Below are 23,730 nucleotides of genomic sequence, written 5' to 3' on the forward strand. Positions count from 1 at the left end.
AGCAGAGAAAATTATGTTTCATACTTTAATATTGCCATCAATTTGAAGCTTGTTGTGCCCAACTTGGCAGATGAGCTCTGAATTCATGAATGGAAAATATGAGGCTGTTCTCACTACGTTCCTAAACTAGTTTACTGGAAACTAGTTTAGTGGAAACTAGTTTAACGCGTAGTGAGAACGGTCAAAGCGGTCTTGGAAGCGATCTTCCAAACCAGTTTGGAAAACCACCTCGCGATGTAGTTTTCAAGATCGCTTTGCCTCGTTAAACTGGTTTTAGCGTGAGGACACAACCGTTCTTCGGGAAGCGATCTTCGCACATTTTGAGCGCGCTACTCCACACAACAGGTGTAGAATGCCTATGCTGCGGTTTCAAATTTCGCGCGAAACGTCTCACCCCACTGAGAGCGTTTCCATAGCAACAAGAGCGCTTTACGTGAAGTGATTTTGAAAACCACTTTCGTGTGATCAAGTGAGAACGCTAGCAAAGCGATCTTCCAAAGTGGTTTCCTGAATCGGTTTCCAGTAAACTAGTTTTAGAAAGCGTAATGAGAACGGCCTCATGGTCATCAATCACACATGTGCATTGTGCTTTTCTCAGAATCGACAGAGAAAAAAAAAAACGACCAGAACACTATAACATACATGTAAGTTTGCTGACATTGACAATATTTTTAGTATGGGCATAGAATCTTATTAAATCGTAATTATTTCGTTCAAAACAATAATTTACATCCAATTATCATTCATATAAATTTAGAGCTCGATTTGAGAATTCTTTGTTTCAATCGCTTTCTCTGCACTTGTGTTGTGTCTAAAATGCTCAGATCATAAACATTATTTATGGCCTACATGTATATGATACCGTCTCAATAGAACTAGGTTTTAGCCTCTTTTCTAGGGATCAGTACGTTTCTACGGAATTAGCAGTCAACTGAGGGTGTATAACACATCAGTCATGCATAACAATTTTTGTTAAGTTATCATTTATCTCAAAGTAAATGTTTTAAGTTTAACTATTCATAGAGCATCATGACATCAGGGCAGTTTCTCCGAAAATAAATGAAAGGCATCAACCTCAATTATGAACAAGTTTATAGAGCTCTGTACAGTATGACCTGTAGGTGTTAAGTATGTGGGCTTTATTGCAGTAGGATCCTGATGATGATGATGATCTGTATGACAGAGATGACATCATCTTTCAAACCACTTTGACCTACAATCTACACCTGGGAGAGCATCATCTACATGTTATCATGTGTCATCCAAGGGCATACATACTCTTTTGTAATTTTAATGCATCCCTTTAGTCACACATTGAAGGCGAATTGCCAGTTGGTCTACAGCCACTTAGGCCAGTATTCTGAAGCCAGGTTGAAGTTAAACTCAGGTTTAAAGTTGCGGTTTAAGTATGGAGAGCCAATTGTTACATAAATCACTAACAGTAGAGATATCATATTTCAGCTCATTTGGCTCTCAAATCATTCATAATTGTCTAGGAAGTATCAATAGATGATTGTCTTTACCATTGATGAATCAGGAAAGAGTACAGTAAACGTAAGAAACGTACAACTTAACAAAAAAAAATTGACACTTTTTGCTTCCCATAATTTTAGCAGAGTTAGACCATGGTCTAAATTAAACCTGACTTCAGAATAAGGGCCTTACTGTACTGCCCTATTGGTCTCATTCCTCTAATCCTATTTTGTATCAAGAATGGAATAATCAATATGAAGAAACAAGACTATAAAGAGAGACAACTTTTTTTACAACGTGTTGTGTTTTAATGCATTTGTCAGAACATTATTTCAAGTTGATTAGATGACTTCATATCATCCAAAGAAATATATTCAGTAAAAGCTATTGTTCATTTGAGTTCAGAACTAAGTTCCTTATGTGTAGTTGTAACTTTGTGTGAAATGGATCCCAGGTGTAAACAACATGAATGCACAGGCTCGCATGGCCTTCCAAATGTCTGGTATTAAATTTCATCCAAATACAGAACAATACATGCTTCCAACCAGCAACTGAAGAAGAAAAAAACTTGGAGACTGAAAATATTTACATTGTAATGACGAGGAGATTTTATTTGATTAGCAATAAAATTTCAGTTAATGATTAAGCCTTTTAATGCAGGAATCCCTTAAATTTGTCTACATGGCATGGCTAACTTGCTTGAATTCAAAAGCTTTTCTTCACAAGTTGTGCTTGTGTTGTTCTTATCCAAATAAATTCCACAATCATTCATATTTCACTTAGAGTACTTATAACATGCTAAATTACGTAATTTGGAGACCTTTTTGTGGTTATTGGTAATTTTGATCTAAAAATCAAATGGATTGGAAATTGCTTAATATTTTATTATTATTTGGCCTTAGCCTTGCTTTGAAATGAAGTAAATTAATTAAAAAAAAGTGAATCCAAAATACAAGGGGAAAAGGGAAAGCAATTGAGGTACATGCATGTTGCTCGTCTGTTTTTAATGTATTGTATACTTGCCAATCTAATATCTTGTTTCAATAAATTATGATTAAAATATTCCTTCATCTATCCAAAAATAATTTGAATTACTGGCACAGTCAAGTCAACCAAGGTATTCTGAATCCTAAGAATTCAAAACATGTATGCGAATTTGTCCTTTGTTGACCCACAGTACACATTTGTCTTAATTTAAGAGCATGCGTTGCAGCTGGAAAGTCAATTTGGATATGTCTGCTAAGGCCTAGATGGGGGAAAGATCACCCATTGTGAAAGGAATCTATCTCCATTCTTTCCCCATGCTGCTGTTTTAAGGCATTTCTTCAACTGCGATGGACGGACAGATCACTTGTTTGGCATTGCTCATCAAGACTTGAACTGTGATCAGTCAACAAATAAATGGAGGAGATCCTCCACAGAGCCCCAACATACTTTGAATGTCAATGTCGGGGTGGGATAAGTGCAAACACCCGATGTTATACTTGTTCAATCCCTGCCGGAGCACGTTCCTTGCTTTATGTATGCTGTTGGATCTCACAGTCTCAATTTTCATGTTGATGTAGACAGTGATGTAACTGTATTGCTCTCATTTTTGCATGTGATGAAAGCTTTTCAGTGAAATTGGACGATTTACAGGCATAGTAAATATAGACATTTGGTAATGGTTTTTTACAACAAAACGTCTCTCCTAGCCATTCGTGTACATGTAGAATGTGAATGCCCCTATATAAAATATAATCAGATATCAAAAGATTAATATCCAGCGTTCGATCACTAAGATCAAGTACATGTAGACCAAGTTCTTCTAAAAACACTTTCTTCTCCAATTAATATGCAGGGAGACTGAGGGAGATCCCCCCCCCCTCTAATACAACTAATTCCTTTATGAACTAAAATATAACCCAACAAAATTGTAACAGTAATAAAAAGATGAGGGATAATTCACAAAAATCCAATTACTATATCCTTATTTATAAAACAAATTTGTTTATTTATATATCAACAAGTCAAACTGGAAAGTGCATCCAATCAGTCTTAGAAAATTAAGTACCTTCCTTCAAGATTCTCCATCAATTTTCCACCCCAACGCTTCAAATCTAATCATCATATTCACACTATCCATTACGCTTGATAAATCTTCACGCTAAAGCCGTCTGCTCTCACCTTGCAGGAGATTCGTCGGGCTGGTGTAAAGCGAGTCACCTTCATGCATTCATGAGCTGTGTGACATTACCGATCCTTGATATCTACATGTTGTCTCCGACTCAGCATGACTAAACTCATGTTCACATTTGGCATCTGTGGTACACTACATAGCATTCCTCATTAAAGGGGGAAAATCTAACTCTTTGACTGCTACCAGTACTATGAAACCCTGTTCATATACACTAACATGTAGCTCTGTACAAAACTGTGTGATAATATTATACTGTCATCACTGAGGTGTTAATGTTACAGACCCTGTACCAGGCTGGCTAATTCCCAAACTCTAAAAGAAATCTGTAAGCACAGTAACCATAAATGTACTCACTTTATATGTCATGACAAAAACAAACAACATTTTTTAATTGTTGGAGGCATCTTTACATCCAGTCAATGCAACTTGCTAAAACTTGACAAATCAAACCCTTCTAAAATAAAAGGCTTTTTTAAATAGACAGATTTTGTTTCATTATATATTTTCTACATGTATATGTGAAATCTTTTACTCACCTTTTTCTCAAACATTGCATCAATGACCTCTTGCATTTGTTTCTGAAATGAAAAAAAGGGCAATAACTTATCATGAACAAAAGAGATATATGGGCAAAAGTAAATAACATGGCCTGGGTGAAAAAAAAACATCTTATCTAAAATCTGAGGGAAACAATTTGTTTCAATGGCAAAATAATCTATGGATCCTTTCTGGTCACTAATTTAGCAATATTCTGGTACATTTTATTTGATTATAATAAGACAATATTTAAATGTATCTTGTGTTTAACTAATAGATTTCTTTTCATTTCAATTCCAACACACACCATCAAGTAAAACAAAAATCATAATTTGCAAAAAAAAATGATTTATAATATATGACTGCTATCTACTAAAGATAGGAATAAACTCCAGTATATAATGTATGGCTTAGAGAAACACATTTTCTCAGAAATAACTTACTGAAGTATTAATATCAAGACTTGTTTAACCTTCGTTAGTATGGAAAAAGAAAATACATGCAAGGCATTTCCTGTTTGGTACAACCCAATTAGCTAATTGCTCCCTGCTCATCAATGTACACGTACAAGTAAGTAATATGCCCATTTTCCCCCTCATTATGCTACACGTACATTTGAACTAGCTGCACCTAATTAAAATATATGTGCTTATCCCATTTGTTACACAGGTACAAAATACTGGTTCTTTGTAAGTACTGTATCTCTCTAGAGCTCCCTCTCTCACACACACATGCACAGACACCCACATGCACACCCACGCAGACAAGCACAAACACACAAAAAAAAATCCTTTCCAGGACGAGTTTAACTTGTTGCATGTGTACGAATCACTCAACTAATGAAATTCTCTTTACTCCAAGTCCATTAATGCATCACCAAGAGCAGCAAAGTTCGCTCTAATGAAATGAATCCCAAAGGCCACCCCACCCACAGCACTTGCCCCAGATTTCTAATACCCCTTTCATAAACTCATCCTAAAATACATGTACCTGTTGTTTGGGTTGAATGCTAAACATTAGTTTTTACAAGTTCAGTGAGCAAATATTGTAGTTTGAAACGTAATCATGGTATTCAGTGCACTGCCGGAATTTGTGAAACAAGACCTTTGACCTCATCTATAACAAGCTGTATTATTGAAGAATCCAATTCTTGAAATTGAACAAAGATATGGAGTGCTGATCGAGTCCTACATGTAAGAACTGCACTCATATCCATGTAGGCCTAATGCAGCATATATAGGTGGTTTCAGACCGCCTCGAAGTTCGCCAGTTCCAGGTATTCTTTGATCGGGAAATTTACCCCGATCAGAAAATACCAGACGTAATGTGACAGCAAACTACGCGTAATTTCCCCGAAAGAAAATACCCGCTAAATAGTAGGTACTTGGCGAAATTACGAGAACTTTCGTGGGGATTTTTCCAAGGTCGCAGGTATTTTGGCAATGTGAAAGCAAATTACGGGAACTTTTAGCCCAGCGTGTCGTTGGGCGCGGCAGCGTGGGTGGCTGCTGGGCTAGTGATTTTGAATCTCGCGCCTTGCCTGTTTATCAGACCATACTGCGCATGCTCGTAACTTCGGGAACTTATCCCGAAGGATGCGTTTCGGGGCGGTGTGAATGCAGGAATAATGAACTGGTATTTTTTAGCCTTAAAAAGTTCTCGTAATTTAACAGGGATTCTTGTGATCGAGGCGGTTTGAAACCACCTTATGTATTCTCAACCTTTCATGATCACATCTGATCCACATTTGATCTGCATCCATTAATGGAAAAGGCATGACCATACCAGGCTCTACCCCTCCTCAGATTTGAAAAGGCATTAATTGTGAAGTAAACTCGGTTAGTAAAAAAAGTGAGAGGTTTCAAAAACCCAAGTCTAAATGAATGATCCTGTAATACCAGGTCACTCAGTCCCTCGGAATGGAACTAAAGGTGTGGGTCTTCTCATCGGTACCTCCTAAATTGTCTTCAAGAGTCAACAAATTATTACTCACTCAGGCACTCTGGTGACTCATCATTCACATCTACATGTACATGTGATTCCCCAATCATAAATCGTTTTGGGTAAAAGCTAGACAGTGTTCCCATGAGAACCATTACTCCTGTAAAAATTACTGTACATTCTACAGTAACATACATGTACATGTACGTGTAGGCAGGTTAAAATAGAGCAAATCTCTGGAAAGGCATATACTGTAGGTTCTATTACTCCTCAACCCATCCCATCCTCCACTAACCAATTTTTCCCAAATACATGAAATATTCAAGAGTAATATCATTTGATATACGAAAGGCAGTACTGAGGTAATAGCATGGAGGGAGGAATATTTTCCCATTATTTTACCATTGGTTAAACTATGATGGTGATCACACACAGTATTCTACACTAAATAATACTTTCAGATGTAGGCCTACAGCAAAATACATGTAACATTATTGATCAAATACAAGTACTTGATTTCTATGTCACTCAATATACAAAGATTTTTGATAATCTGAATAGGGCAGACTGATGAGGTCATGAGGAACATATTGACCATGCCAGTCCAGTCCAGTCAACTGAACTTGAAGACAGCATGAATTCTATGCCAATTCACCTCATAGCAGTATTTTTCTCTTGTTGACCAAGGTTTGCTCAGATTACAATTGGCAAACAGAAATAACTGGAGCTCCAGAACAAGACAAGTTCATTAAAAAAAAAATGGTGGAATGCATCTGAGGAGGGTCTTTTTGCGCAAAGGTTAAAAAATTCAATCGAGCTCTCCTTTTGAGTGTATTGCTCACCTGACTGAATCAGAATGAAATGTCAGATCATCGTGCAAAACTGTATCAATACTTTCTGTGTTTTCAGAGCAAATACAGCAGTCAGTGCTCAGCAGATTGGATTATAATGCATTGGATTATTATGCATCGTATTGCATGCACACGTTGATGTATAGAACTATTAATGGTAAATTGGCATTTACACACCCTAAATTTCAGGGATTTTCTTTCTTCTCTGAACAGTTGAAATAAAATATTATAAGGAGCAACTGACTTGCAGTTGCAGGTATAACTCATCATTTTCGATCTCAACCTATTGAACCGTTGAATGCATAATGTAAGCTTGTTGAGGCAACAACATTAACAACAACATCAACACTGGTGGGTTGGCTCAGTTGAAAGAGCATCCTTTCTCACAACCGAGAGGTTGGGACTTCAAACCCAGACCACGTCAGACCAAAAGTAAAAAAAAAGGGACTTGTTGCAACCCTGTTTGGGATTCAACATTTAAGGGATAGAGCCTTGTCAATCTGGGGCTGCACAGTGGCTGCCTGGCCCACAATCAATTGGGTGAATTTGTTTATTACTATTCTCATATTTCTATTTTGAAAAATAAAATATGGATTTTCACTTTTTTGTTAATGTTTTCATCATCAACAACACATCCACCACAATGTGGAATGCCTCTGGCAGTGTCACCTGCATTAGGTGATTCAATATAGAAGCAGTGTTGACATTGAAAACTACATGTATAGATGAATATTCACCAAAAAAAAACCACCTAAAAGACCTTTGACCTTGGTCATGTGAACTAAAACTCATGCAAGATGATCAGTAATAGTTGATTACCTTTACATACAATGTCCAAGTTTTATGAACCAGGTCTAAACAGCTGTACTTTTAATGTTACGATAACATTTCAAAAACTTGAACTTGCTTAAGATTTCAATTCGATGCCACCGTCGTAGTTGGAAAAGCAGTGGCAACAATGTATACATGTAGTCTTGTTCTGCTATGCAGGCGAGACAAAAATAGGGGTGAATCTGCATTTGTTGTGTACTGTACATGTACATGTAGTTAACATACAGTATAAAGTACATGTATGTGTGTTACTCAACAGGAAAATAATATCTTCTTATCCGATACTGGCCTCAAATAACATTTTGCGTTATCAGTCACACAAGCCAAAGAAAGTCTTCCACTTGGTTTGATTTGAATTTGATGAGGAACGCTATTAAGTTGGCTAGATTTCAACATACTGTACGTGTCTCCCCATGTAGACCATGGATACATCAGTTACAGACGAAGAAACACATCATTCAAGCAACAGCAGATAACATATTGTCGCTATTAAAGTATACCCCTTTCATACTTGCCTCTTCCTTTTTCGCTGGCAAAGAGAAAAATGTGCCCTTTCGCACAGACATCTCTTCCTCGGCGCAATATCGCAATATACATGTAGCATAAATTATAACGTTACTCATTAGCCCTACATGTAGTTGAACAAACTCAGAACGTGAAAATCGAACAAAAAGAAAATTGTAAACAATACTTATCAATTACAAAAGGTTCAAAAAGATTGTAAGCAAAACAAAAAGAGGGTCATAGCATTCTAATATTTTCAGTGCAATTTCAGCATGTAAAGTAAGAGACGTTTTTGTAATAAATATTATTTAAAAAAGAAAACTCTATGGATTATTGGATTGATCAGCTATCCACCTTTATTCAGCGTGAGGATTTTGGGATACCGATATATTACACCTCTGACGTCATTTCAGCAGAGAAGTTCCCTGGTGAGCTTTTTACAAATTGGCCTTCCCCCGGTGAAGTTCGCAGGGAAAACCATTTCGCAGTGGAAGTTCTCCGGTGTACTTTCATACCGGACACTTCTCCTTCGCTGGCGAACTTTGCCGGTAAAGTTCACCGGAGAAAAGCGCACTACATGTATGAAAGGGGTATAAGAAGGAAATTATGCTTACTGTATCTCATGAAGAATCTTATTTCTTACAGTGGTCTCTCGAGGGTGAATTTGTACATTATCAGTGCAATATGATTACCAGCAAATTCAAAATTCAACAATGGCTCAAGGTTGGAGTACCGTAATACATGTACATGTACCTACATATTGTCATTACTTTTACCAATGAACTGATAATTTGCTTATTGACATGAAATAATTTGAAAATGATGGGCGTTTCTTCTGACAGAAAGAGCTTATTCCATTCTTCACGAACATAATACAATTTGACTGGATTTGCAGCTTTGTCGTTGATACTTCAGTTCAGACAAGCATTCAGAAGGTTAGAGAATGACATTTAATACCAGAAGCAGATTTTGTTGGGTAAAAATAAGTGTATGTGTTTGCTAAAATTCTGCTGCTGAAATCTGCTAAAATAGTTTCTCCAGGATATTGAGCATAAAAAATACATGAGGGCAATGCACAAATTCACCATCATGACGGCCCAAATTGCTTCTAAAATTTCAAGAGTCGTAACAAGATATATATGCCAATTGCCAACAGTAAAACAATATTCCTGAACATTCAAAAAATTAATATTCTACTTTAATATGGCAGAATAATTGCCCATTGCAAAAAAGTAACCCTTAAAAAATAGCCCCGGAATCAATTTAACCTGAATGTGAAAAAAAAGGAATTACATGTACCCTGATGATGTATTGCAAGGCTCATTATGAAATACCAAAAATATTCTTTCATTCCTTTTTTTCCAAATGTACATGTACATTGTAAATAGATTCTCTGTGCAATTTTTCTCAATTTTATCATTCTTTCCTATAAAAACAGCCCAACAAAAACTTTTGTTGAACAGAATACTAAATGTACATTGGCTATTGCTGCATTAATTCCTTTACTTCAACTTTACCGAACATGTACCAAGATAAATTATTTTAAACCTAGAAAGAGAAAAAAGGAGCAGCAAACATTTCCATCTCCATATCATCCAGACATACATGTAGTAGCCATAGCAATCCATGGCAATGTTTGGTGTAAGCAAGCAGCCATGTTGTTACCATGGCGCTGCTGGGCAGTTGGGTAATCGCTATTAATGAGGTGACAGGAACTGATCGATCAATATTTCCCATTTTCTTTCCTGATTAAGGACAGCTGGCAATAAGGTTTTTTATTAATACACATATTACAAGATGCTACTACTTCAAACAGAATAGTAGCTCCATGTAATTTGTGGAACTGAATTACACAATATTTTCATAATTTTCTGGTCTTGAATTGCCTTGTTGCACAACATAATACCCTATTTTCAATTTCATCTTTACAGCAGCACACGACACTGGCACCGGTCCGACAGTCCCAGAAAAGTAGAAATTGCTGTTGGGCCAGTATAACTTTTCAGAAATAGCCAGATTTACTGGTCCGACATGACCAGTAAAAAAAACTGATACAAAACATAATGGCTCTCTAAAATTGAGAAATAACTCTCATGAATTATGTTGTGTGTGTTTGTGTACTGTATGTATATTTTTTTTCTGGGGGGCAATAAAAGCAATACAAGACAGCAAAATAAACTCAAGTATTTTTTTTCCTTTATTTTGGGGGACCATTAAATTTCACGTTCGGACCAGTAAAATATGGAAAAACTTGGTATCTACTGGTCTGACAAGAACAGGTTCGACCAGTAGAACAAAAAGGGTTAGTGTGGAGCCCTGTTTACAGTTAATATTTTTATGTCTTTATTAACAAAATACATGTAGGAACACATGAATCCTTGACCATAAACTTTGACTAATGTAGAATAGATGTGTAACATCCAGGTAAACAACAGTATGATTCTCAAGAAAAAATAAATGCACACGTACATGGCTTTATTTATTTTTTAAAAATATTCTTCAATATTAAAGGGAACGTTGAATGAAACATACATCAATTTTTAATTTGATATATCAATATCAAATGCAGTTAAATGAAATTCAAATTTTCACACTTTCTATTGCATGAAGCAGACCAACAATCACTAGCATCTACCTGTATCTTGTATGACAATTAATGATTTTCAGACTTTACTTGCCCAAAAATTTTATGGAATATTTAGACTAGGAAAATTCACAATAAAAAGTGTCTTGCAAATTGGAATGCGCACAAAGAGTTAAGACTCGTCTGCAGGCACAGACCCTGATTGAATCTTTGATCAACAGGTGGATCTCCACACAAAGACTAGGGCAGATAAAACTTGCTGTTTCAATTCAGGCCATAAGTCCCCAAGTCATTGTAGGCTTTGCATTCAGACCCCTTTATAACTCAAGTGAAGGGTTTACACACCAAGACTACTGGGCAGTCGTAGAAAGAGTTGCAATCAAACGCAACTTGGTTTTTAGCCAATCATAAGTGCATACCGGTATTCAAAACGTGCGCTTGTTCTTTTTTTTAAAACAGTTGTTTGCAATAGGCTTTCAATCTGACAGCCCTTATATTCTTCTTTCTAAAACATTTTAAAACAGTAAAAAAAACAGTTAATTTCAGAACGGACACAAGATATAAAGGTGTTTTCTACATAGAGAAGAGAAAACAGAGAGACTGGGAATAAATTACATTAAAAGCAGTTGATGCATATTGCAAGTTAAGCCACAAATGTCAAATTACCATTCTCAATCTAATCAGTCGCGCTGCATTCCTTTTCACCTTAGCAGATGCACGACTCACGATGGCTCAGTTAAGAATCAAGGAAAGAAAGTATGATTAAAAACACTGCTCCAAGGCAGAAATACATCAATGTTTCTATGTCTTTAACAACCAACTCCAACTATGCCATAAATCTTCCATCAACCATGCAATCCAATCTACATATTTGATACTGAATCTTTTGTTTTCATTTAGGTAGTGAAAATATGGTATCATTTAGTTTATTTCATACATACATTAAGCAACAAGCTCTTATACCTCATTACTGTTCAAGATAATTCTGGTGAAAGTTATTAAAGAAACAAAACGAAAACTGTATTTGGCATACATGTACATGTATGTCATGCTTCGTTACCACTGTACAAGCCGGTGAATACCAATTACGATACTAATACAAGTACAAGTATGGGTGTACATGCACAACGCTCAGATTTCTTTTTGCCGTACCTCATCTAGTGCCCTGAAGAGTAGGATATTTTTCACAGCTTCGGTAAGACGCGCTCTCTGTTCATCTGACTTCGGGTAGACCAGCTGCATTTGGACAAAGGAGAGAAAAGGGGAGGCAGAATTTACAGGAAGTGAGAGGTGGAAATTATCATAAAGCAAAGATGACTTGGAAACACTGCAGGCAGATGTACATGTACGCTTGTCAATATTGTAGATTTCACGGTTGCCTGCATGCCCGGCTGGTGAAATTGTCATTTTTGGTTACAAACCTTGAATTGCAAATTATTTTCATCACATCTTTCAATTTGCTGTCAAGACCAACAGAATATAAAGAAATCATAGATTTTCAAACCCAGTGTGAAGAAAACTTTTCATGGCTGATTTGCATTTCATACATGTGCAGCAGTTTTCCTTTCTTTTAGGATTGATACAATTCATTTTCTCCAAACATTAAAGATAATTTAGATGACCTTCTTTCTTGTATTTGTTATCATGTATTCCTACAATCATAGACCAAATACAATAAATGCAACATCTACATGCATTTTCAATCTTAATCCTTTTTTTGAGTTAATGTACCCTAAGATAAATCCCTTTCCAATAATGCCATTGAAAGAAAATCTCAGTCTATATTTTTGTTGAGTTATGTTTTTCTATGGCTTTGTGAATTAGCTGCAAGCATCCGAAGATGGTTTGTGCGTTGATACGTAACCATGGTGATAGTCCTGCCATAGAGGGCTATCTCATGGCTATTCATAAACCTGCCTTGTACCCCGTATCAGGTATCCCAATATGCCTCAGCGTACATGTAATATTCATTATTATTCGGGGTGAGACAAACAACTCATTGTAACACAATCAAATTTACTAACTTGAAAAGGCAAATTAACCACTTCCATCACATAACTTATTTTGTACTAATGATTTACATTCATCATTGAATGCAGTCAGTCTTGCCCAGCAACTTATCTTGGGAACCGTGGTTTTGTTTCTTTTAGCTTTATTTGATTGTTTGTTTCTTTCTTTACATCTTTCTGTCTTTCTTTCTTTCTATAAAGATGTGAGAACAGTGACATCATATGACATTAAATGTCACTACACGCATTATCTACCTGTTTGAAAAGAAATGTTATGAACAGAAATATATGAGTGACACTTTCTTGTCACATCATCATTATTGAAAGAAAAAATGAGAAAGAAATCAATCTTTGGAGAAAATGAACGAAAGAAGAAAAAGGAAGAATGGCTTAAATAATCCTCACCTTTTGTCCATCTGTGTCATTATCTGCCTCAGGATCATACTTCTCTGCACAAACTGAAATGAAAATATAATGAATCATATAAACAGTACATTAATGTAACTTGAAATTCACAATGGCATAAAATTGGCAAGACTAATCATGCTTATCCAAGCTAGGAAAAAAAGATAGACCTGGGGTGGTATTCTGAAAACGTTCTTATCTTTGTTCTTATCTTTTATCTTATCTCACTGAGATAAGAAGACGCTAAAATCATTGCAAATCGGTATTCTGAAAATCTTCTTAACGCGTTCTTATCTCTGTAAGGACTGCCCCCTTCTTATCTCCAACACGCCCATTTTTAAGATTTTACCAATCAAAATGCGCTTTATATTGGCAGTTTAACCAATAAGAGCGTTCCTTATGTGAAGAGAATATCATGGGCGCTGCGCGTTCACTCTTTCTGGCGCATTGCGCGAAATAGGCATTTTATACGCAATGACTGATTTTATTATTTCGAGACGTCCACGTGCACAAAAAAGAAAGAAAAGTAAATAAAGCAGGTACGAATAAAGAACAAAATATGAATAAAGAAAATAAGTAGGTATGAAAGTAAGACAGAAAAGGGTCAGAATGAGGCAGAAAAAACGATGAAAGGGACAAAGCAGAAATAATGAAAAAATAAAGAGTAAACGAAAGAAAGCAAGCAAAAAGAACTTAAAAATTAAAAAAAAAAGAAAGTTGAATGAATAAAAGAAGGAAACGGAAGAAAGAAATAGAACAATTATCAATGATAAAGTGAAGGAACAAAAATGAAGAAAAAAAAGAAATTAACTAAAATGAATACACACAAAACTAAAAAAAGGTCAAATTAATAAGATAAAATAAAGTAACAAGGAACCGAGAAAGAAAAAAAAGTCTAAAAATAAACGAATGAAAAAAAGGAGAAAAAGGGAATAAAAATTTAAAAAGTGAAGGAAGAGAAAAACAGAAAATTAAACAAAGAAATAAAAATGAGAGAAAAATAATGAAAAGAAAATTAAGGCAAATATGAAGACTACAAAAAGATAAAGGAAAGAAAGGTAAATTCAACGAAACTGGAAAGAAAAAAGGAAAGAAAGAAAGAAGGAAATAAAAAGAAAAGTGAAAATATCAAGTTGGGAAAAGAAAACGAAAAAAAATCAATGGAAAGAATAAAGAAAAAGTTAATAGAAGAAAGACAGAGAGAAGAAAGAAAGTAAAGAAAAAAAGTAAATAAAGAACGAACAAAAAAAGAATGAGCAAAAGAAAGGAAAAAAGAAAGTGAGCAAAAAAGACACAAGTGTCAGAAAGCATAAATAAAAAAAAATAAGAAAGAAAAAGTAAGAATTATTAAAGGGAAGGAAGAAAAAGGGGGAAAATGAAATGAATGATTAAAAAAGGAAAAGCTTGTATAAAAACGAAAGAATGGAAGAAAAATAAGGAAGAAAAATAAAAAGATTACAAACAAGTGAAGGAAGAAAGAAAGAAAAAGGAAAAAGAAAGAAAAGGAAGAGAAACGGGGGAAAAGTAGACAAAATACTCAGTAAAGAAAAAAAAGAAAGGGATAAAACGAAAAGGGAAAATAAAAAAGAAGAAAGATGAAGTATAAATGAAACAAAGCAAAAGAAAAAAAAAGAAATTAAAAGATTCAAACAGAACAAAAGAAAAGAAGAAAGACAGACGGATAGAAAGGAAGAAAGACAGACAGATAGAAAGGAAGAAAAAAGGAAAAGAAAGAAGGGATAGAAAAGAGACGGGCAAAATAAAGGGTGAATGAAATAAATGGTGGGAGGAATACTTGTGGGTATTTGTTACTACTAGAGGCCATCAATTTTGAGCAAGAAAAACGCGGACATCGTGAGATGTGTTTACCTTCTAGCTATCTTAAATATTATCTTAACTATCGTGAAAGATAAGAACGAAAAAAGATAAGAACGTTTTCAGAATACCACTTATCTACATTCTGTTCTTATCTTTTAGCGCGCTTTGGTATTATATGCGCGAGTTGTAAATTTACGCGCTCAGCATTGGATGGAAAGCAAGATAAGAACAAAGATAAGAACAAAAGATAAGAAAAAGATAAGAACGTTTTCAGAATACCAATTTAAGAAAGTGACGTAGATAAGAACAAAATTAAGATAAGAACGTTTTCAGAATACCGCCCCAGGAAACTTGACTGCAGGAACAACTATTTTTCCAGTAGATGCGGTAAAAGGTATACAGTACATGTACATGCCTATGTACATGTACGTACAGTCTACACACTAAAGATACATGCACTGTATCTGGGACAAAGAGCGCATAATCATTGGTTTTACTCTGTAGATGTAATATAAAAAACAAAAACTCAGGACTAAATAGCGGATTCAAATCTTCTTCCCACAAATTGTGGTACATGCATTTCCTTGCTCAGCTGGTCGAAGGGCAACAATTCAGCTGGGCAAATAACACAAGCAAAGGCCTACATATACTCTATTGAAGGCAATAGGGCATAAAAACTTGAAGGTGTGCTCAAAGGAGCTTGGGTATAAGCTAAACTATAATAGTCACAGTAAGAAATACTCTTGAAATCAAGGTTTATATCATCGATGTCCCACATTGTACACTGCAAATGAAAAAAAATTAAATAAATTAGGGCAATTTATCCCATTACCATGTTAAACATTATCCAATGTTGCAGAATTAGGCAGTACATGTAAGCTCTGAAAAGTAGCGCCCGAAAATAAAAAAATAATATATTGCCTGCAACACAGATTTATTAAACATAATACTGAGCTTTTATGTTTTATCAGGTACAGTAGGCCTATGTAATTTCTTGGTCATTGGCATTATATTAAAAATTATGCATGAATCCACATTGAAAACTACATGTACATTATATGTCATGAGCTGTTAAAAACAATCTTAATATCCTACAATGATAGAATATACATTTTTCAAATCCCCTCACAATTACAGTAAATGAAGCATCAAGTTCTTGATCTACTGAGCTCAAGTCAAGCCTGACCAGGTACAGTTAACCAACCATCTTTTGGCTGTTGGTCTTCACCCCTGAATGCATGAGCAAGCCCAGTCAGGGACGACTGATTGCACTCAAGAAGACTCCCAACGATCATTAATGAATGAACATCTTGGGGATATAGGTTTGAAATATGACGTTCATTCCACTCTATAGGCGGTGCAGCACCAGCCGGAGTTTGCTCATTCTCGAGAATTTAGCCCGATCAGCCCTCTTCGTGATAAATCTCGAAATTCAAGAAACCCCGTCTCTACATCACAGAAAGGGCGATTCCTGCTCGCGCAAGGCATCGATGCATTATGGTCTGACACTGTAAATAAATAATCCCGTGTGCGTCTGCACCTGCAAATTAGCAGGATAATTCGTAAAATAGCGCGCTATTTTGCAAATAAGCCCAAGTTGACTTGGGATTGCAATCTCGAGATTAATCCTAAGAACTAGCACGATAATTGCATCTCCATTACAAATAATCTCAAGAAGATTGTTCAGATCAGGATAATTTGAAAACTCGGGCTGGTGCAGACGGCCCTTATTACATTTTAGTTGGTATAAACTTGGGGTAATGCTTTTTTTTAACTTACTTATCAGATTACTAAAAGTTGCAATCATGCAATTATACCAAAGCACAATATTATTTTTCACTACAGTTACATACCATATTTCAACCATTCAAAATATCTATCATTCCTGAGTAATAGTTTTATCAGTGGTTGTTTGATATTATATTTGTAAAAACTCATCCGCATTAATACTATGTGCCCTGATTATTGCACATGTTCTTTTCATATTTCTTTTCACCATTGATCAACATGTTATGTATAAAGATACATGTACATGTATGGCCTACAATGAACGTGCAAAAACAAAAAGCTTAGAATAACCGACTCTCCAGTGGCTTCCATTGTGTACTGTACAACCCTCTCAAGTACCCATTACTATCGTTTTTCAAGAAGTCCAGGTGCCTTCGAAGGGGTTCTTGTGTCACTGACGCATTTCCTTCCAATAATCAATAATCACCCAGCCATTTTTTCTTCTCCAAACCAACAGTATGGGTTTGGCAAATTTGGGGACAAGTTGAGTATTCCAAGTACCAGTATACATGTACAATGTACATACCTTTATCATTGTGTAATAATTGCAAAGGCTAATAACTGCACATGAGAGCAAAATTTCTTTGCATTACATGAAGCTATACGTGTAATATGCATGTACATATTAAGACTGGTAAATTGATACATTTGTGTGTAAATATACATGCTGCATTAAGCCTTTAAAATAACTTTTCTGCATGATAGTGTCAACGTTGGGGTTGAGATTTACATTCAAGACCATCCAAACAACATATTTGAGTAAAAAAAAGAATCCAATCAAAGCAGAAGGAAAAAGTTATAGGGCGGCGCAGGGTGATTTCGCTCTCAAACTGCTCAAGAGCAGTCAAAAGACTCGAAAATACATGTAAGAAGGAGCCCAGAAAAATCCCCTTCCACTGCAATGTTAATGCTTTTCCAATTTTACAGATTTTAGGCAAAACATGTGTAAAAGTAGCCCCTAAAAAAATTTATTTTGCTTGTGTCTGTATGGATTATTTAGGTACATGTATCTTGCTGTTGCTTAACCTATCGCACCATATGTTTACAACTGATATGATGATTTGGTCATAATCTGAAAGCAGGATTGTGTTTTATCCTAATGAATATTATATTATAATGATCTTGATTTAGAATGAAGGCACCTTCAAAAGAGATTGCCATAATTCTATTTACAAAGCTGGGTCTAGAAAAAAAACAAAGAGTCTATGAGTTTGATCACTTAATTTTCTCAAACGGCTTCCAGGTCATTTCTAACCAACCCATTTATGTTTTCTCAATAAAGTGGCACTCTGGCGCTGTATTATTCCATTACACAAATAAGCCAGAGACCTGGAGTGATCTCAATGCAAACAACTTAATTGTTTGACTTCTTTGGCCTGCTCTGGGCTAAATAGTGAAAGTAAACATGAACGGGCAGATATCTAATCACGATGGGATGGAAAGTTGGAGTGTATTTAGAATTAGTGCTTTTTGTCCATGGACAGAACGGTAAAAGCGATGTTGACTTTAGTTCGAATAGCAGAATGGACTCACTGATAGTTCATTCAACCTTAGCTTCAAAGGATGACGCTCTAATTGTACCAATAACACTCCAATTCATTAGACCAATATGCTTCTTCCAGGTTAAGGTCCTTGGAACAAACCAAGGTGACCAATTGGTACAAAAGAAAAGAGTGTGTTGCTGTCCAGTTTCCAGGGCAGGCCTTAAATTTGTGAATTTGCAGGGCAATGCCATTTCATGTAGTTTTACAAGGGTATATTTCTATGTTAAATGTAGCAATAATAGCAATATCCAACTCTACATATCCTATGAGTGGGACTGCACTATTTTCTGGAAGCAACATGTATGCCAGTTTTCAAAACATCTAAAAACCAAACAAAAAATAATACATTTAATAGTTTGTTGAGAAGGTATTGGATATTATACATGTCAAGATTTGGCCAAAAATACATGTAATTGGATACACGAGGTTGAATTCAAGGTCAAAGTAAAGGTCAAAAGGATAAAGATAATTTATTTGAGATTGCTCCTATGTAAAAAGTAGTACATGTATGTTATTTCTTTCATCTTACTCCCTTTCCAATGATGCCACTTGCATAAAATTTAGACCATCTGTTAGCTGTTAGAAAATGGGTGACCACCTCCATTTTGACTAAAAATCCCCCAAAAGGGTATGTCATAGCGTGAGAACCATAAGGCACACAGCACTAAAAATGATGTCAATTAGTCTATATACAATATATTAGCAAATTTTGAATCAGTATGATTTAAATTTAATTTTTTGGGGTGATTTGACACGGAATGACCCCTTCGTGAATTTGGGGGCAATAGGGCATAAAAGGTCATGTCCTTGGTGTCCTTAGATTAATTTCAATCCTGCTCCATCTTTGAATAGAAATTGTGAATTGCTCAAAAAATTATAAGGAGGTTGTACATGTACACGTATGAATAGCAAATATACCCAAGTTTATAGGCTCTTTATTTAAATGTGACACACATACATGTACTTCACAGGGAATTCGCCTACCCTGAACCTTTTTTTACAAATATTCTATTTTTCAGATTACATTTTTTTTTCCTTAGAAAAAAAAAACATTCTTACCTGATTTCCTTCTGGCATATCTGTTCTTGGGAAGTTCTGTCAAAAATAAGAAAATGAAAATAATAATTTTTAGTAATCATATAAGAACTACCAAGGTACCAGCAGCTTTGAAGCTTTCAACAGAAAGTACATGTATTGGACATACAGTTGAGAGCAAGGGGTGCTTCATAGACTGAATAGAAAAAGACATTCCACATACATCTTTTAACTACCTGTTGGGTGTTACATAAAGCTATTCGTAAGTTACAATGTACATGTACTAGTAGCTAGTAATTACGAACAGCTTTGTAAAACACCTACCAAGTACATGTAGGTGTAGCTATTTATTAGTTACAAATTACAAGCAATAATTTACTAACAACTTGTGATCTTTTCTTTTGGAAAATGATGATATTCATTTGTGTTGATGTACTTTCAAATGGGTCATTTGAAAAGTCGCTCGTACAGTGTAATTTACAATCAACTTTATGAAACACCAACCAGATATTTTTAAAGCAAGTTATGTTCAATCATAAGGCAACTTTGGGATATTCCTTTCTGATACATGCATTAAATTACAATCGTTGTGGCGTACGTGGTTCAAACTCTCATCTTGTAATCAAGGGTCATGTGTTCGAATCCAACTCCGGCCTACAATGTACATGTACAGTAGCATCCCTTGCCAAGGCATCAATCCAAGTTTACACTTTCTACCCAAGTGTATGGGTACCCAGTATAATTTACATGTAAAAACCTCAATGCCCTCAATGAGTTTAGAAAATCTTTTGCTATCCAAGAAGTGGAGAAAGTGCATGTACTGTGTGGAGGCAAGCCAGTACCCCACGACCACAGAAATGAAATATGTAAAATGCGCAGAGGTGGTGCTCCAATAAACACTATGTAAAATGAAACATTATTAGAGGTATCAGAAACACTTTCTGCCAACATCAAAAACAGAATTACTGAAATGGCATCAACAAATAGGGCTGATCATTTTCATTGCACTGTCAATGTCATTAATCATTTCCATACCTAATAAAAGTACAGTAATCTGTATCTGTAATAGCACAATGGTAATTCAACCATGCGCAAACTTAGGTAACGCGCGAATTAAGGTCACACCATCAAACATGTACATGTGTCAACAGTCACGATGATGAAATTATAGAATGATGAAAAAGAAAAGCACTCTCATCAACAAAACAAAACAAGATATTGAAAAGTTAACCTATGGTGAAATACAATGATGGCCTTACACTTGTGAAAAGGACACTGTGAAGGCTACAAAAGGATACTTTTTTGACAGATCAATGTATTGATTATTCACTTTAAGAAGGTTGCTCTGAAGTTTAGTGACATTACATGAAGGAGACATTATCAACCCTAAAAAATATGTTTGAAGACTGTACTTATGAATTGACAAAATGTGTAGGCCTATTCCGGATGGGACCATTGATACAATGTAAGAAGTTAGAATTCCCTTTTTTCTTTACTATGACAGCCATGCCAATAACATGTAAATCTTACAATTCACAACTTTTCATCTTTCTTTCTCTTCTGTTTGTTTTATTCATTTTCCCACAAAAGATGGAGGATATAATACTAAGATATTGTTGACTAGAGAAGTTTCAGTTAAACCACAAAATACAGAGAAAACTTCATCTCTTTGCAGTTTGAGAGTAAGATCTATTTTCCTACAATATAATATTAACACATTTAAGAAAATGAATAATTTATTGCAAGATAAATGGAAATGGAGTGCATACATGTAGCTTAAGTTTAACCCCTTCCGATTCAATTCCAGCGGCAAAATAAAACAGGTTCAGCATAGACCTACACAGACTTTTGTTTCAGTGAGTTTTGTGATACGGTACCATGGGTACGGGTATTGTCTTTGGATACCTATCATCTCTAGTTTAGAATTTTTACCACTCGGCTTAGAAAGAGAAAGACAATCTGTTCAAATCATTTGCATTTTTACCCCCCCCCCTCGACAAATTTTAGTCCCACTCCCAAATCCAGTGATGCCAAGTTCAAAGACCAGCTACATGTACTCGTATGCGTGAGATTTTCTGTGAATCTGAGTGAGATCACGGACATTGTGTACAATGTATATGGTATGGGGATAGGCTGTGATAATTGCGTGAGACAGAGATTTGAGGGGATGAACAAGAGTCCAAAATGCTTGAGTCTCACGCATAATGCGTGAGACTTGTTTGGTAGCTCTGCAAATCTTGATTTCACATCACTTGTTAACTTAAAGTAAACATGTAAAAAGAGATTGATCTAAGCAAACTGATCTGTGATCACTGTAGGCCCTAATAAATTATTTAAACATGATAATGAAGTTTGGTTTAGACCCTATTTCATTTTAAGTTAGGCCTGCCTAGGGCGGTAGGGCCTAAGTTAGGCCAAGGCCTATCGGCTCGCCTAACCGGTACGGGGTAGGCATAATAAAGTTTAGATCATCTAACTCGTTAGGCCCTAGATTCAACCCATTTTTATCTACCTGGTGGTTCATCATCGATGTCAGATTCTGCATCTTCTGGTGCAGTGAAAGTCACTCCACGTTTTCCACCCAAACTTATGTTATTTTCTTGTAACTTAGCAAAGTATGTCGAAGCGAACTCGACTAAATCAGAGGGCTTTTCTCGAAGCACAGCTACGGTGAAGTCCTGCAACAAGTCGGTGAGACCATCCGGTATTTCGAAGTTCATCGTGCCGTGATCAGATGTCCAACGTAAACAAGATAAAATCTCCGATCCAGCAGCCTTGCAAGATCTTGACCCAAAGTAAACTTTCTCTAAAGCGTCTATGAAATCGTACTATTGCTTACTCCTGGATAAAACTGCCTTGCAGTTTCAAACGCCCTCCTTTTGAATAAGACATAAACACAGTTCCTACTGCAAAGCCGACAACGAAAAACACCCGCGATAAAAGGTCGGTTGACCAGCCACACACCGGCATCTAACGCTGGCCTGATCTACCCCGCTAGGGTACCCGCGAAAATACGTTGGCAACCCAATTTCTGCTGAAACTGGATGGCAGCTGCGCTACAAAAACTGCGTGAACTTTTGTGTGTGTGTGTGCGTACGGCGCGTTGCGCTTTAATGCAAGCAATATGTTGCGCCAGAAAATCGTCTCGCCAGTCTGTGAGCGAGCCATGCGCCAGCCAAGTTCACCCTTTGACCTAGAAAAATTACTCCCATTAAAATGAAATTATGTCATGGAAGGGGCAGAAGTGAAGATATCCGAAATAGGTTAACATTATCCGGCAGAAACCGGGGGCCACAATAGTTTTGGCAAAAATATTTTAGAAGGGGGAAGGGAAAACGAAAATCAAGGATAAGAAAAATGAGAAAGATTTTTTTTATAGGCCCTATTTAAGTAATTATTAAGATAAATCATAAAAAATCACAATGTTTACTCAAGATTTAAAAAATCAAAACAAAATCATGGCAACATCAAAATGTAGGTTAAAAAAATATTAAAAAATAAAAAGATAAATTTTCCGTGAAGAGACTCACGAGACGAGACGGGAAACAGAGACCAACTTTCGAGCAGAGGGGAAAAAATAAATAAAATATAAGAATAAGGAATTTACTTTTTCTTTCATTGTTCCATGGACCTTAAGTCTGCCTCTTTCTATTCTTTTATCCCAAGAGGTTGTGTCTAATCTGCCAACAAAATTTCATCCTGAAAGAAAGCCATTTTACCAGAATAACTCACTTAATTAGCCTATTGCAGGGGCCGCTGGAACAGGAGGTAATAAGGTGTGGGGGGTGAGGGCATAGCCCCTCCCCCACTTTTTACAATAAACGTGGACAGAGACAAACAAAACTCTCACCCCCCCCCCGGCTGGTCTAGCTATAGGATTTTGTTAATAATATGGTTGCACCCTATATACAAGCTCAGTTGTTGTTTTTTTTTGGGGGGGGTAGCCTCCTCCATTTCAAAACTGTTACATGATCATGACTATGTTTTCTTACGTAGAAGTTTGCTATATGTTTATTGATTATAATTATCTGTATATCAAGATGTACGTAACCAATTGAAAATGTTGGAAATGGAAATAAACAAAATGAAAAATTAAACAAGGACTGTGAACGCAATTAGGGGGGGGGCACCTGTCGGCATCCCAACCATGGCGTAATTTCCTTCAGCAAGAAATTTATCCACACTGTGCTGCACTCAACCCAGGTGAGATGAATGGGTACCCGGTAGGAAG

General features: G+C 36.0%; 1 protein-coding gene across 3 annotated transcripts in view; it reads right to left on the reverse strand.

Moving 5' to 3' along the window:
- LOC121411455 (cAMP-dependent protein kinase type II regulatory subunit) overlaps positions 1 to 22,614 on the reverse strand; it is a 55,476-nt gene extending 32,862 nt beyond the window's left edge. For 2 of the 3 annotated variants that reach the window (XM_041604201.1, XM_041604200.1), the window contains exons 1-5: positions 22,012 to 22,612; positions 19,524 to 19,559; positions 13,315 to 13,367; positions 12,053 to 12,136; positions 4,189 to 4,230 (exon numbers count right to left, since the gene is read on the reverse strand). In XM_041604201.1, coding sequence (XP_041460135.1) covers positions 4,189 to 4,230; positions 12,053 to 12,136; positions 13,315 to 13,367; positions 19,524 to 19,559; positions 22,012 to 22,219 — 423 coding nt within the window. In that variant the 5' untranslated portion in view covers positions 22,220 to 22,612. Of the gene's footprint in view, positions 1 to 4,188; positions 4,231 to 12,052; positions 12,137 to 13,314; positions 13,368 to 19,523; positions 19,560 to 22,011 lie in introns of all 3 variants that reach the window. The other variant, XM_041604202.1, reaches the window with a different exon arrangement.
- Positions 22,615 to 23,730: the final 1,116 nt, after the last annotated feature.

This window comes from Lytechinus variegatus, chromosome 3 (genome assembly GCF_018143015.1).
Source record: "Lytechinus variegatus isolate NC3 chromosome 3, Lvar_3.0, whole genome shotgun sequence".
NCBI lineage: Eukaryota > Metazoa > Echinodermata > Echinoidea > Temnopleuroida > Toxopneustidae > Lytechinus > Lytechinus variegatus.